The following is a 15,872-nucleotide window of genomic DNA, read 5'->3' on the forward strand; positions in this document are numbered from 1 at the left end:
AAATTTTGTGGATTGTGGGTTAGCAGACTGGATCCATCAGAGGTGACAACACAGTGGGAAGTCCTGTGCTCAGAAGAAGTTAATCTTTTGGTCTTTTAAAGAAAGCGAGTCATTACAGAAACGCACAGTAAGAGCAGTGATGAATGGGCTCTGTTCTTGCCCCCCACGCCTGCCCTTTTCCGTAGGGACTGCTTTGCGTAGGTGGGCATGACCACGAAACCTTGCTCCAGTGGATAAAGACACTAAGGAATGCAAAACAGATTCCGTGTAACTAATGGGAGAATGAAAGAAAAAGCCTGCAAACTTTTATTTTAAGAATATTTTCACAATACTTTAATCGACACATGCCTAATGTCATTTGCAGTTTGCTGTCCATGGGGCAGGAAATACTGAAGTTGTTAGTGACTGGTGCTCAGCCCTAGCCTCCTTTTAATTACTAAATTGTTTAATATATTTGCGTTGTCTGAGTCAGATGTGTAAATGTGTTTAGGCATACTTTACTAAAATAAATTCTGCAGCCAACAGACCGTAACAGCTGTGGAGAAGTTGTTTAGAAATAAATTCTTTGTAGTTCACAGTTTGACCTAATAAAAATAACTGTTGCTTCAGACCAATTATTTTCAGTGGGGTCAGTGTGGCTGCTGTGACTGTGCATTCAGATTTCTGTGGTGATTTATTAAATATAATCACCTGGGGAAGATGAGCGCAGTTCTCTGAATAAATCTGTGTTAATTTAAAAGCATTTCTTCTTACTATGTTGTCAGCAGAGTACATGGGCTTAGATCAAAAGTTGGAAGCCTTCATTAACTCACTTTGGTTTTACCTCCTACTAAGTGTTTTAAGACCTTATTTTACCTAATGCCTTTTATGTAAGAGTAGCTTGCCCAAGCAGAGCTGACTCACCCCCCCCCCCGCCCATATTATAACCTGTAGTTTGTCATTAAGTTAACAGTGCATCTTGACTCTGGAAAGTGATTACTTGCTAGAAATCTTACCTCAATTTTAGAGCAAAGCTGTCTTTAAGAATACACAGAAGAAAATGCAAGGTGTCCATAAGTGGCATAAAATAAAAACTACTTTCATGGCCAGAAACACACACTTGGGAATAGATTTGAGATATTTCTGGGACTCTATCTAGTTATAAAATATACCTGAAGCTGAATTTAATATTTTAATAAAATAACCTTTCTAAATATTAAAAGTGTGAATACTACAGGCATTAGGTTTGTTCATTTCTTGTGCATCTTCTCTTTTCCTGCAGGTTTCTGGGAAGCTGACATAAGATTTAGCCAAAGTTATTTTTTTTTTAAATTATTTTAAAAATATCTGATTGTGACCTGATAGGAAATAGTGTGGGTTTTTTTAACTCTTTCCTGTTGCTGAATATTTTCATACTTAGACTATCAAGATATTTTTCTTGTTAGTGAATGGTACTTGCAAGGACCAAGGTTGTGGGGTTTTGAAGAACGTGTGTACTGGAGAAATTCATTACTCAACACGATCACTTCTTGGTCGGGCAGCTGCTACTACGTCTTTGGTTTATTGAATATACATTTTGATAGTCTGAGAAATCATGTGAGAACTTGAATCTTTCCTGAGGTATCTGGGAGGGAAGGGGAAGTGGCTTGTCAGATGCAGGGTAATATATATTTGTTGTGTGTGTGTGTATATATATATATATAAAAATTATGTGTTTACTATATATATGCACTATTTACATATATATATGTGTATCTATATACACATGCTATATGTACAAACACATACATGTATATATAGTATGCATACATATATTTATGTATAAAAATAATTTTCACTGAAATGATGCATCCTAAAGTGTTACTGCAGCAATTTCCTCATTTATACAGGAAAAAATGCTGAGTGGGTGGATGGCAAACTGCAGTACTTCTTGTTAAACATGTGATACATGCCCTGACTGCTTAACTTATTATTTAAAGATTTGGGGATTATTTTTTTCCTGTTTCAGAAATGACCCTACACGTATTGCTATAGAGACAGGAACATGTACTGCTTAACAGCATTTTGACAGCGGGAGGGGTTGGCTACAAATCTAATTTATCTCACTTCTTTATGCTTTACCATTTGTGATTATTCCTTGTTCCCTGAGCAGTCAGTCCAGTAAAAGAATTAAATATATTTGATAGGAACTGTTTTGTAAGCATCTGTGTTCTATTTATGAGGCCATGTGCATCTTGATGTTTACAGTGCAATTGCTTCCAAAAGATGCTGTAACTTGTATCTGATGTCTGAGGGCTTTTTTTCCCCCCAGTTATTTAAAATAAAAATATTTCTTTGAGACAAAATAGTGGATAGAAAGTCAAAGTACATGTGTAATTCTCAGAACTGTCTTGAGCTATTTTAAAGCATATTTTGTGATTTACTTAAATTTAATTGAAAAACTTTCTTTGTAAAACAGATCTTTGAGATTTCTGGAAGAGTTGTAGTTTCAGTAAAAGTATTGCCAGATGCATATTGCTGATTCTTTTCCTGTACTTCAATATTTAGGGAATGTTACAGTGTCGGGACATAACTGCACTAGTTTCCTTTGGTTTCCTCTTAAGCAGAGATGTGCTTTCCCTTCGTATGAATTTTAGTAGGACTATTTTCATGATACGTGATCAAAGAAATTGTATTAACTGACTCATACAGGGCAGTACTGTCAACATCATTTTTTAATTATTCTCTTCTAGTCATTGGAACAGCTGCAGTTTAATAGATTGAAAAGCCAGAGGTAGAGGTATGAGAAGCATCCATGTGAAGGGGAAGGAGCTGACTAAGGAACTACCACACTGTCAGTTTTTTAGGGATCCTGAAGAGAAATATTATGCATCCTGATTTGCTCCTATTCAGTTTCTACATTTGTGGCTTTACAGCCATATTTAAAATGCCGCAATGGTTTGATGTTGAAATGATTGTTCCATTTGAGTTCCACGACTTTGTGAATATTTTACTGGATTTTGGGGGTTCTGTTTTACTTTATTCTGTATCACAATGGTCTTGTGTGGTAGTGTGCATTGGGTGGGTAGCTGTAAGAGAAGCAAAAGATCATAGCAATTCCTTCCAGTGTGAAAACTTGAGTTTCTGTCTTCGGTTTGGAGTGAGAAGCTTTGCGAGAGCTAGTATCATAAAACAGAGGTTTTATCATATGACAACATATTGAAATGGAAACATGCTTTGCATCAATGAATTTTTAGAACATAGGTGTTGAGTAAAAGAATCTCAAAAGTCTGAAGCTGTTTTACTGGTCTTAACATCACCATTTTAATCTATTCTTCTGTGTTGTTGAGTCTGGCATCTTATACGAACACACACTTCATCAGTAGGAAATAGTTCAATGTTAGAAAACGTAGTATTTGTGACAGATATTTAGATCTGTCTGCCTACATTTCTAGATGAAAATGGGAGATGTAAATCACACAGTCACTGTAACTTGCAACGTTTTTCTTTCTGTAAGGCTAACAGAAGTCTGGGGTTCTAGAAGTGCAGAAGACTTTTCAGGTCATGCTGGAAAGGGTTTGCAAGACTTGAGAAAGTTTCCATACAGTGTAACCCTATTTCCACCTAGTGCTTTTGGTTCCTCTGATACCTGGTAGATGAATAAAAGGAGGGAGGTAAGCAACTTGTTAGAGTGGAACAGCAAATCTTTTAATCTTAGTAAATCACTCGACTGACAAATGTTTTTCGGTTTTGCTTTTAACAGTTTAAGGACTGAAAAAAGAAGTTAAACTCTATCTGTGCAAACTGATGAAAGTCCAGTGGCATGTCTAGAAATTAACTTAAACTCTGCTTAGTTTTCCTGCAAAGTTCATGTGGCATTCCAAGGCTGAGAATAAATATTTTCAGACTAGTATAATTTTATGTTGCCACTGGACTCTGATACATCTTTCTGCCTGTGACTTTTTCTTCGTTGAACAGCCATGAAGGGAAGTCTTACAGGAAATGCAGAGATGATTTAAAAGTTTTGTTGGAAGTATATGTGCCTCAGAAATGTAAACATACTGGGCTGTAAGAGGAGAATTTGTATTTTCTAATGCAGGTAAAAGGCAGCAAAGATGTATGTGTTGACAGTTGGTATGTACGAAACAAGGTGGTAGCAGCTTAGCATTCAAGTTGGACAAAAGAAAGAAGAGGATATCACAAGAAAAAGGAAGAGAATCACAAGGGAAGTGGTTTTAGCTGCATCCCTACCCTGAAGATCAGGGAGAGCTTGCAGAGGAGTCCGTGCTGTGATCACACTGGTGAGGGGTGGTTCCGTGTGTGGTTTGTTCATGTGCTTGCCAAGTGTGGTGCTGCCTGCCTGCTGCCCTCATCTGGGGCCAAATCTTGCTTGTTGGTCAATGGCGAAAAGGATTTGGGTGGAGGATGGAGGACCTGGAATATTGTGTCCAGTTTTGGGCCCCTCGCTTTAAGAGAGATATTGAGCTCCTGGAGCGAGTCCAAAGAAGGGCGACTAAACTGGTCAAGGGGCTGGAAAATAAAACTTATGAGGAGCGGCCGAGGGAGTTGGGGCTGTTTAGCCTGGAGAAGAGGAGGCTGAGGGGAGACCTGATTACAGCCTACAAATACTTGAGAAAAGATGGTGGGGAGGTGGGGGAAGGGCTCTTTACATTAGTGTTGGGTGATAGAACAAGAGGAAGTGGGTATAAGCTTAGTCAGGGGAGATTCAGATTGGATGTTAGGAAGTATTTCTTCTCTGAAAGGATTGTCAGCCACTGGAATAGGCTGCCCAGGGAGGTGGTTGAGTCCCCATCCCTGGATGTGTTTAAGAATAGGGTGGATGATCTACTTGAGGATATGGTTTAATGGGGATTAGGGATGGTTGGACTCGATGATCTGTAAGGTCTTTTCCAACCTAGAAATCTATGAATCTATGAATCTGTGAAGAGGGATCAGAAATGCCTTGCCCCTCTAAGCACTCTTCCATGTACTGCCTCCTTGCGGGATCGGAGCAGCGCTGCTGTACAGCCTCAATCAGCAGCTTCTGACCTTGCGAACAGCTCAGGTCTGTAAAATGGCAGCTTGGGATCCTCCCTTTGTGTGTGTATTTTTTTTTTAATTTTCTTTTTTTTCTTCTTATGCCACCTGTTCAGTTACTTTCTGGAGGAGTTTTCTGCAGAGGTGCTTGATACCCTGTCAGTCTGCTCAGTGTAGCTTTGGAAATACTAGCATGGAGATGATTGCTTAGAGACGAAAGGCTTCCTTCTCCTCATCTTTTGTATACAGAATAAAAGATGTGTAAGAGACTCGGATAATAAGCAGAATATAACCTTAAGCAAGTTATAGATGGTAGATACTTTTAATCTTGAACGTGAACTTGCTTGTGAGAAAAATACAGAAAACAAGCCCCTTGAATAGTCCCAAGGAGCTGTTTAATCTCTGCAGTTATCATGGGGCTTCAGCATTTAAAAAAATTTTAAACTTGAAAGCAAATCTCCAGTTTGGTGCTCCAATTTGGTGTGTTTTCAGAGCACTTGCCTAGGAATAACTGCTTTGCCACTGGTCCCCAAATAAACCAGTACTGAAGGCCAATAGCAGCATTACACTGTGCAGAATCCTACTTCCCGAGGAAACAATGTAATGTGAGCACAGAAAATGTAGTACATTCAGCGAGCACAATGCACTCCAGATCAGGTTACTTTTCCCATATTTTTAAACGTGTAACTAAACTGTTATTTTGAAGCCTTAATTAAAATAAAAGAATAATATACTGTGGTTTTCTGTTGTCTTAGGAGTAGTTTATGTAAAGCCTAGCATACATTTAGGGGATCTTTTCCCTGGGAATATGTAACCAATTTGTGACTGTCAGGAAGAAAAAGGGTATTTGATTTTTTTTTTTTCTCCTTCTGTGCAGATAGGTGATTCATTTCTCACATGGTTCTTTTGCAAGTGAAAAGCATTTTCCTATTTTTAGAGTACCTGGCACTACTGCTTCCTTCAGTTCTGCGTTTTGTACGTTGGTTGTTTGATCAAGTAGTGTGTGCTGGACATGAGGAGGAGATGAAGTTGGGCAGTGCTTGGGATTCATACACTTTTAAAAACAATGTCAAGTTTACTGCTACTGGCTTTTCTTTAAAGGTTTTAATTATATTACTTGTAAACGAAATGAAAAATAAATGGGAATAGAAGCACCCAAGGGAGAATAGGTATTTGAGCACTAACGCTGCCTTCTGTACTGAATGATCTTGTTGAGGTCAGAAGTGAGAAGTAACTCTGCTTTCTGAATGTGTGTTGGTTGACTTAAATACCAGTCAATGCTTGGGAATTACTGTGTGGCTTGAGCTGGCTGTTATTTTACCGGTCAGAAGGGTATTTCAAGAGTTACTTTTGAAAAAGTGGCTCACTGATTGTCCTTAGCCTCATTCTTCTGTTTATTAACAGCAGCATTTCTAATATAGAATGTAAATTACTAATATAAATTACTAAAATTACTCATTACTAAAATAAATTACTCATATAAAATGCTGGGATTGTCAGAGCAGGGAGATACAGACTCTAAAAGTGGTTACCAGTTGGCTCTGCTGGCTGGGCGCTCAATGTGAGGAAGGGAGTAACAGCATTTGCTTATTGTATTTTAAGACAGTTTCTGTATGATGGCAAATGCCAAAGCAAAATTGAGAGCATGGATTCAAAATAGTGATATTTTTCTTTGTGGCTATAATAGCTGCTATCTAACATCTCTCTTCTAGGCCTGCAGTGCAGGGAAGGCACGATCTAGTAGTCTGGTGCTATGTGTATCTACGAGAGTACACAATACGTACAATGTGCAGACAATCATGGCTGGTGGCATGTAAATGTATGAATTCTTTTACTAAAAGTAAGACTTCTTTATGCTGAAGCTGCATACTTGCTCTCTGCAGGGCTGGTGTTTCTTTATATGTATAGTATATAAACACTGTTGTCCAACATGGCAAATGTCCGTTCACCATTCAAGTAGCAGTTTCTGTGAAATTTGCTGCCTGTGTTAATGCTGCTCGTGTGTAATTTAGAACTTCTTCAAAGAAGTGGGAGAGCTGTCCTCAATTGTTTGTCAAATAGGTGCATCTGGTTTTGAATTAGTCCTCAGCTCTGATCATCCTGGGTTATTTTAGTTCCTTGCCTGTGGTTATGGTAACAGCTTCGGATGCCCGAAACTATTTTGGGCAAGCAGTTTCAGTAATAATGATGAGAAGCAGCAATTATTCCCTGGTGATTTCATCCCAAAAATAAACTTAACAATGTAGGTTTCACCATTACGAAAAACCTATCAGAGTGTTATTAAATGTTATTAAAATGTTTAAATTTATAGAAATTCTCATTCTGTTCTTTATTGCTGAGTAGCATGACAGGGTGTTGGCTTTTTTGTGATGTGATTAAGCTGACCTTATGAACAGAAAAATTGTCATACTGTACAAAGACTATTCTGAAATCTGTAGAATAAGCATCTTGAACAGTGTTGTTCTGGTCTGCTGTGGTAATACATTAAAAGTGATTCTTTAAATTTTGTTTTTCCTCATAAGGGAGTCGATATAGCTGAAGCTCTGTCTTTATTTTCCCTAGAAACCCGCTCTGCTTATGCACAGTATGCTTAAAATTCCCTTTTTAATAGCTTGCTTTCTAAGCTCCCTGCTGTCATCAGCCCTGGTAGGTCACCAAGCAGAGCAAAGAGTTGCAGAGTGGTCCCTGATGGACACCTACGTGACCGTCTGCTTTGTCAGTTCTTAGGCAATTTGTGAGCTGCTGGGGGGAGCGTTCAGAATTAGATTGTTGATAGCATCCCTACAAGGACTGCTATTAACAGCGTGCTACACTCTGCTTCTCTACTGCAGAAGACAGAGTGATATTTGTGTTCCCATAGCATGTTGTAAAATGCATGAGATTTTGCTCATCCTCCTTGGAAATGAGAATAGGAAAATGAGAGCATCCTGAACCAGAAGCTATTAGAAGAGCATGCAGAAACCTGCAGCGATTTATGCTTTATTTTGTCTTCCTAGCTATGGATTAGAAGGACTGATTTTTGCAATGGGCTTTTTCCATAATGGCATTCTTGTATTGTTTGGTCAGAGCTTGCACAGGAGGAAAACAGGCTGCTGAATTTAGTCACTGCTCTCTATTAGCCGTGGCCTAAGGCTATGCTGAGATTTATATCCCATTTGTATTGTTGCAGCTCAAAAGAAGAATGTTCAGAGGATGACAAGTGTATTCTGAGTAGGTATGTTGTTTCATTTTCATATGAAACCCTTTTTTTTTTTTTTCTGCTTTCATTGGTCAGAAATGAGGTTAATAGGAAGAGAATATAGTACAGTGCTGCAGTGTCCCTGCTAAGGTAGAACAATAGCATCAGAAACAGTTCTTTAAAAGTAGCAGCTTTTATTAAATAAAGCTGCATTGTGCTGGTGTGCACAGTGCAGTCATTTTTTTTTTTAAACATATACTGCAGTCAGCGCTTCCCTAACGAGGTGGCACTATTGTTGAGTTAGAAGGATAGAATCATCATATTGCTTTAGGGGACAGCAGGATTTAAAAGGAGATGCCTTGCAGCCCTGTTTTACAGATTGGAAGCATCGGTTTAAGGGCATTGGCAGAATCATTTCCTTGTTCTTAGCAGCAGCCACTGCTGTGTCAGTAGTGTGTGGAATGGAAGTCCTAGTTGGTAGTCTGTTATGGAAACGCTGTTTACTGTTATTGTAGTACCGTGGTGACAACATGCCATTGAAATGGAAAACGAGCTCTCCTGCTATCTGGAAATTCCCAGTTCCTGTGCTTAAAACATCCAGGTCATCGCCACTTTCTCCAGCATACATGTAAGTGAGAGAAATGAGGATAATAAGGTGGGATTGCTTTCGTGAGACTACCCTGTGGCAAAATACCTTGCTATGTATTAAATGACATTGGCACTCAGAATTTTACCTTGTTTTCTATGTAGACCCCCAGATTTTATCCTGGATGTTTCATGATGGATGTTGTGTCGAGTCTTTCCCCCTTTGTTGAAACGTAGAGAAATTGTGCAGATTAAGATTGTGTAATAATATCATATATGTTCATTTGAAAAGTTCATGTTGCTGTTAATTTGTAGAGCCGATGTTGAATTGACAAGTTAAGCTTTGAGGCAGGCTTGCTTTTTGGTGTATATGCTAACGTTTCCTCCTCCTGACTATTACACTTGGAAATTAAACATCGAATCACCTGCTGTATTGTACTGCACTTTGTGTAAGTTCTCGTATAAAAGAAATCATTGTGCTTTGGTCTTGTTTTGTTCTTGAAAGTCTTAGCCTTAAAACAAATGGAAGGGCTTTCTACAAAGTTAAAATAAAAGCTTAAAACATAAATACAAATCATTCGTGTCTGAGTACTTAACGTAGTTAATGCAGTTTGTCCCTGTAAAGTAGCTTCACGTAGAAGAGTAGTTTAATACACATGGAAACAATGTATGCCTTTGTCTTGCTTGATCTTGATGGAGCTTTTGTTCACCTTTTGTTGCTGAGTTCTGTGTTAGCATATACAGGTGGCTTTTTTTCCTTCTGTGAAAGAAAACTAAGCATAGGGTATTGGATTGCTTCTGCCTTTATTTAAGGAAGCAGCTTTTTCAAAAATGAGGAAGAATTGCTTTAAAATGCACAAGTAGCAATTTTCCCTATCTGGAAATTACTCTAAAGACTAGTACTTCCCAATAGTATTCCAGCCTAATACCTACAATATTAGTACTTTTAAGCTTGCATTGTCTTTTTGCAGATAGGCTTTTGCTCCAGCTGCTGTAGGAACATGCTGTAAGAAATAAGTATTTACAGATCCTCTAAATGTCGTCTTGGTTTTGGTTGTTGCTGAGAATTGCGTTGTTAAGCAGTGGTGCTGAAACAATACATGTGCGTGGTCACTATTGTTCTCGGTCGGAAAGGCTGGGGTTTGAGGAGCTACCCTGGCTCTATACAGCCTGTGCTGTGCATGCTCCAGCTTTAAGATTAATTTCCATGGAAGTGCTTCAGCCTTTTCACTTACTGGATGCATCGAATATGCTTAAGGCTACCAGAAATTAACTTATTATGACTTTTTTAAAATTATGACTAAATACAAAGAAAGTATAATGATAAAGAGTTGTGAGGCTTTTGAACCTATTTCAGGGAGACGGTGTCTTTAGTGTTGTGTTATGTTTTTGTTTTTTAAACTGTAGTACTTATTAAATGCAAGAAAAATCCAAAATAGCCTGGTTTGATCTATCTGCTGCTGAAACTGAGCATTTCTTTTGTGTGTCGCCTTTAAATTGCTAATCTAGCTCTATGTATGCCCTGGCTTTTATGATAGGGATCATGTAGCTGATTATCTCAGTGTGTTGAAAGTATGAGAACAGGTTTAGTGATCATGCTTAACTGTATGATGCTGAGCTTATCTGGAGCATGAGAAATATGTGATCAACAACCCTAATAGTCTTTTTACAATGAGTCAATGTATCCCAGTGTTCAGGGAGACATTTCTTCAGTGGCTCACAAGTCTGGACATTAGCAGAACTCTTAAATGTGATGTTAAAATTATTCATATAATTTATTATAAAGATTGAGAAACATTGTAAAATGGCACCTATTGATTAGGCAGTATATATCAACTGATTAAAAAAACCCTTGTAATTTAGGTTGACCAGTAAAATAGGTGCTGGAATTCATTATCTTCATTGCAGAGATTACAGTAAATTTGCTACTGTTTTATGTGATCTGATGTTTTTCACATTCATATGTGTAAGTTTTATTTCATAAGTAGTACTCTGCACACTGGCAGAAGGCTTATGTTTTGAGTAAAAGATTCAGGAATAAGTGGCATGTGAAACGGAACATGTATTGATATAAAATAAATGACCACAAAACTCTTAAATTCACAGATGAACACTTTTATGCTTGATATTTTGGGTCTAGAGTATACAAAGGTATAATTGATCTTTTAATGCCTTTAATACTTGATGTCTTCATCTTATAAAACAGATTCGTATTGTAATTTGGAAAGTAAAGTAGGGAGGTCTTAAAGGTGATTTTTTTTTTTTTTGGTACTTCAGATGAAGTTCCCATTTTTTCAAGTATTTCTATGAAGTTGACCTTGACTTTAAAAGCTTCATCCTGCTTATGATTTACTAGTAACTTATCTAGAGGTTGAACTGATTGTCAGGACCCATAGATTTTATTAGTGTTTTATTTGATCTGTGTACCTGATACGTGAACTCTGCCTTGGTTTCCCTGTATCAAAATCCCGAGACTGGTGGTTACGAGCATGTTTGGCTGCTTGGATGAAGCATCCATGTACAGAGTACCACCGTAACATAGTTAACTGTCTGCGAGCTGTGCAGCTGGGGAGGTTGAGCTGCAGTCTCTGCTCGAGAAGTTTGTGATAGTTCCTGAGGTGGGGAGTAAGTACGAAGAGCTCATCCCAGAGAGTTCTCTGCTGCAGGAAACTTGTGGTCGAGTAGTACAGGAAATAAAGGACCTGCTGAATGACTTGGTAGGCGAGGACGTGGTCCTGTTACTGGGAAGTCTGCTGGTTTTGCTGGGTCTGGTACTGCTTTCCTGGCAATGGGAAATAGCAACAGTGAACCGCTGCCTCTTGGCTGATGATTCTGTTTCCCATCAGTTATTTATTAGGGATATTTTCAGGATATCCTGACCGCAAGAGGTAACTTTTCATGTTACCTGGAAGACAAAGTGTGTCTCTGAAGGGAAATGCAGACATCCCTGGCATCTGGTGGAACTGGTCCAGAGTAGCTTGAGCTTTTCCCCCACGTAGATGGAGAGATCCAGTGACATTGCACAGGGAAAATTAGATAGTATTAGAGTCGGAACACTGGCATGTGAACAATATGTGTAGGTGTAGTGCACAAGTTAGGAACCTGCAGATATGTGTGCATGCATATGCTTTTGTCAAGCTTCTTTACATTTTCTTTCATGACACTTAGGGCATTTGGGTTTAGAATATAGATTCTTTTTGTCAAAATGAGTGTGAAAGCTGTTACTGCAAGTTTGCACTCTGCTAATGAAATCATATTCAGGTTTGCAGCTGTGTTGACTGTGTGAGGACAGACCTAGGTGACTTATTATTATGTGGGCAGGTGAGCAGCTTCAGCAAGGGAATCAGAGGAAAGAAAGAAGTGAACAATACCGAGTTGGAAAAGTGGTGTTTCTTGGCATTATAGCTATGTATTGATGGCCACATATTAAAAACAAAAGAGAAACAGTGACTGACATAAGCAGAGGTTAAAAACTGAAGCACAACTTCAGAGGGGGTGAGGAACAGTTCAGAATTTGGTTCTATGAAATAGCTTTGAGGTGTAAAGGAATGTGCATCCAAATTATTTTTCACGGGCTACAGCATCTCATATATTAAGAACTAAACAACTACTCTTTTTTTGTTTACACTAGCAATGTCATTTATATTGTTTTCTAAAGTTGTGCACGTCTTTCATTAACATGAACAGAAGAAATGTTTGTGGAAGCTCTGGAGATTAAAGTACTATGATGGACATCTACAAAGAATTCAATAACGCAAAAATACTCTTCTTATTATGCTATAATCTTGTGTCATGTGAGAATGACTGCTAGCTGTTTTCTGAAGAGTTAAATGTTCAGTGAAGTGTTTTTAGTCTCCAACATGCCATGTTTAAAAATAAGTAAAATTAAGGAAAATTCTTAAAGCAGAACAATCCGTTTGTAAACTTAGTGCCTTCTATCCTTTTATATGGAATAGTGTGTTGATGTTTTAAATGGAAACTCTCCTTTGCATGTGTTTTCAAAAATAACTACCTAATATTAGGAGAAATAAAGAGATGGAATATTCCAAATACATTGCTATCAAAGGGTTTGCAACACAGTCTTTCTGTCCTGAGTTGTGTGGTTGTGAAATTTGTCCGATGGGAAATGCTTTGCAGTAATGGAAATCAGTTACTGTGCAGAAAAGTAGAATAAATTCTTAATACTCTGGAGTAATCAGTGTTAGTTTTAGCTGCTTATATAGGTTATATAGGTTAATGCTCTTGTGTCTTCTTTCAAATCTCTGATTTGCTCTACAATGAGCTCTTTGAATTTATGCTATACACTGATATATACTCAATGGGAAAAGGTGTGTGTGCGTAATTCATCAGACTGTCTGTATTAGGCAGTTCTCTTTTGTGAGACCACCCTATGTGTGTTTGCTGTCTTTGTTGCTCACTTTTAGTAGATAAACCTTATTGTTGGGCTCTTGAGCCTTTGACAGACCATATTGTATTCACACCAAAACAGACTCGCCTCTCTTTGGCAACATTTCTGTTTTAATCTATTACTCTGTAAAAATTTCAAATTTCAGCATGTTGAAAGTCAATGTGCAGGTCACCCCAAATATTTTTTAAACTAATCTGAAAATGCATACAATCAGATGAATTGGGCGGATGGGAAATAGAAGGGGCTTATATCTTGTAAGACTGCTTTTAATCCCAGCATTTTTGTGTATACAGTTCCTATTTGTTCCTGTCATTCTTACTTTTGATCTTTAAATAATACGTATTTCAACAGATTGTTCTAAATTAGAAATGTGAAATTTCATTGCAGTAATAAACTGGCAAAACCAAGGGAAAAAAAACAAACCTAGTAGTCATGAAGTTTCCCCAATGCAGGGTTTTTCTGGGCAGACTTTTATAGGTGATGCTGTGACTTACAGGTCCTCAAAATTACATTTTCCTTCTTATATAGCGTGATGTTGCAACATTGACATTATGTTGTGGCATGCTAAAGCATCTTTATTGAACTGTCTTAAATATGTTACTTGGCCTGTTCTGCCAGAATGTTAGTTCTGCCAGTTTGTAATTTTTGCCATTATTTCCTTGTTATTGTGGAAAAATCTTGTTGTCCAATCACTTTCTACCCACTGGCTTTTCCAGTGCTCGGCAGTATTTTCTGTTGAAGTTTGGATGGAGATATGTATGGATTTTCTAAAGTACTTGGTGAACACAGGGGTTTTAAAATAATAGTCACTTGTTTTAAGTGATAATAGTGGGAATTGTAGTGTAAGAATGTGGAGCCATAACACTAAGGTGGAAGCACACATCTGTATTATTGCTGTAATATTTTGTCCAGCAGCAACTGAGGTGGTTGCAATATCTAAGCTGCAAAAATGTGGATTTTTTTCATGATTTGGACAAGTCACCCACACGTGTTATCTGACATGCTTAGATTTAAACTCTTTGTCATGTACGAGAAAAATATTTTACGATTTAAAGTAATTAATGCCCCCTACATTATTTCCAGGAGATTGTACAAAGGCATGCTAAAACAGCTGTGAGAAATGAGAAAGTAAAAAGAGTGGTAGAACAGACCTAGGCAGCAGAAAGAGCAGGGGATAATTACTAAACCCTAATGTCAGAATCTTGTTTTTTGATGGCTTTTAAGCTTTCAAATTTATTCTCTACAGTATATAGGGGAAAAAAAAAAAAAGCCAACACTCTGGAAAAAGAGTGGCTCCTAAATCTATTACAGAAATGCATTGGACTGTATATTCTATGACCAAATCTTGAACATGCAGGTGCCACTGTAGCCATATAGGTTTTTGTCTCTAAGGAACCATTCTGTAAATGTAACAATGTCTATGTGTATAAAAACTAAATTTAAAGACACATCAGGTAGAACTGTAATCTGCTGGTGCATGCAAAATATTTTTCTTAAGTGTTTCGTAATGCCCAGGAAGCATTAAGCTGCCTAACTAAAATTATGACTTGCCTTTTGAGCAGTGAAGACCAAATATAAAAGGCAGAGAATAGGATGTGCAGTGTCAGTCCAGCCTAAACTGTGAAACCTCTGAGTGACTGTTGTATTCTACATTTTTGAATGGAGAATACAATTTGAAATGTATTCTTTTGAATGTCAAGGGAATAAAGTAGTTCTACTTCTGTAGAAAAGCTACGAAGCTTGTGTATTTGCTTTGCTTTTTCTGTTTTTAATAGTAGGAATCAATAGACTAACACCAACTTTGGCAAAAAGTCATTAGAGAACCATTTCTAATTTAGCATCATTAAACAATGAGTCTGCAAGTTTAAGCTACAAATGGCTCAATGAATGTAAACCCTTTGTCAAACAGATAAATGTGGATGTGATACTAAGGCTTCCAGAGAGACTAAATACTGTTAGCAACAAAAGCTTTATAGCAATGACTGAGCCAAATATTGCTTTGTTTCTGTGGAAAACAAATTTGAATTAACCAGTGGGCTGTAATTATGCTGCAAACAGCTTGAGACCTCTGATAGTTTAGTTGTTTAAGAAGGAATTTTGAGGAAAATATTTTCTGTGTGCATATCCTTGGGAAATCAGGCTGAAACAGTTGATGTTGCTTGGTCCTCGTCTGCTGGCTTTGTGGGACCTGTGCTGGCTTTGGTCACAGTGTGGCCTTACTTTGAAGTGATACAAAAAGGTTCAAGTGATCTTAGGAATATCCTCGACTCTGCATTGTCCTCATTTCCACCCAGATCCACTGGTGTTCGGAACAGCGATTGCATCTTCAATCTGAGTGTTTCTAGTAGCTTGCTTTGTTTCTGTTGACATCGTGGGCGTGTGTGTTTGGGCAGAAACTTTTTGTCAAGTTGGTGATTATGTACTGAAGTCCGAAGAGACTTGGCTGTATTTAAAAAAAAGAAAAAAAAAAAGAGCAAGCTAAACGGTTGGCTCTTACGCACTAGTCTCCAAAATTCTAGAATAGCTCTTAAGTCAGCCTTGAGGCTGACTCTGGTTGGAACAAGGTTCAGCATCCCTGTCCTTCAAGTTGGTTTGAGGATGTTTTTGTTCCCCTCGTGGCCTTGCTACCTTTGGTGATGGTGCTTGCAGAGCTGCTCAGGCTACGTTGCTTCAGAATTTAATTTCCCCTGTAGACACTTTAAGCTG

General features: G+C 38.0%; 1 protein-coding gene across 4 annotated transcripts in view; it reads left to right on the top strand.

Moving 5' to 3' along the window:
• The window catches only part of KLHL13 (kelch like family member 13), a 77,158-nt gene that overhangs the window by 31,528 nt on the left and 29,758 nt on the right, over window positions 1-15,872 (top strand). For 2 of the 4 annotated variants that reach the window (XM_009990580.2, XM_086619507.1), the window contains exon 1: window positions 8,130-8,209. The exons of 1 other annotated variant lie outside the window; for it this stretch is intronic. In XM_009990580.2, coding sequence (XP_009988882.1) covers window positions 8,130-8,209 — 80 coding nt within the window. Of the gene's footprint in view, window positions 1-8,129; window positions 8,210-8,703; window positions 8,802-15,872 lie in introns of those variants that run through there. One more of the 4 variants, XM_009990579.2, reaches the window with a different exon arrangement.

This window comes from Tauraco erythrolophus, chromosome 13 (assembly GCF_009769465.1).
Source record: "Tauraco erythrolophus isolate bTauEry1 chromosome 13, bTauEry1.pri, whole genome shotgun sequence".
NCBI lineage: Eukaryota > Metazoa > Chordata > Aves > Musophagiformes > Musophagidae > Tauraco > Tauraco erythrolophus.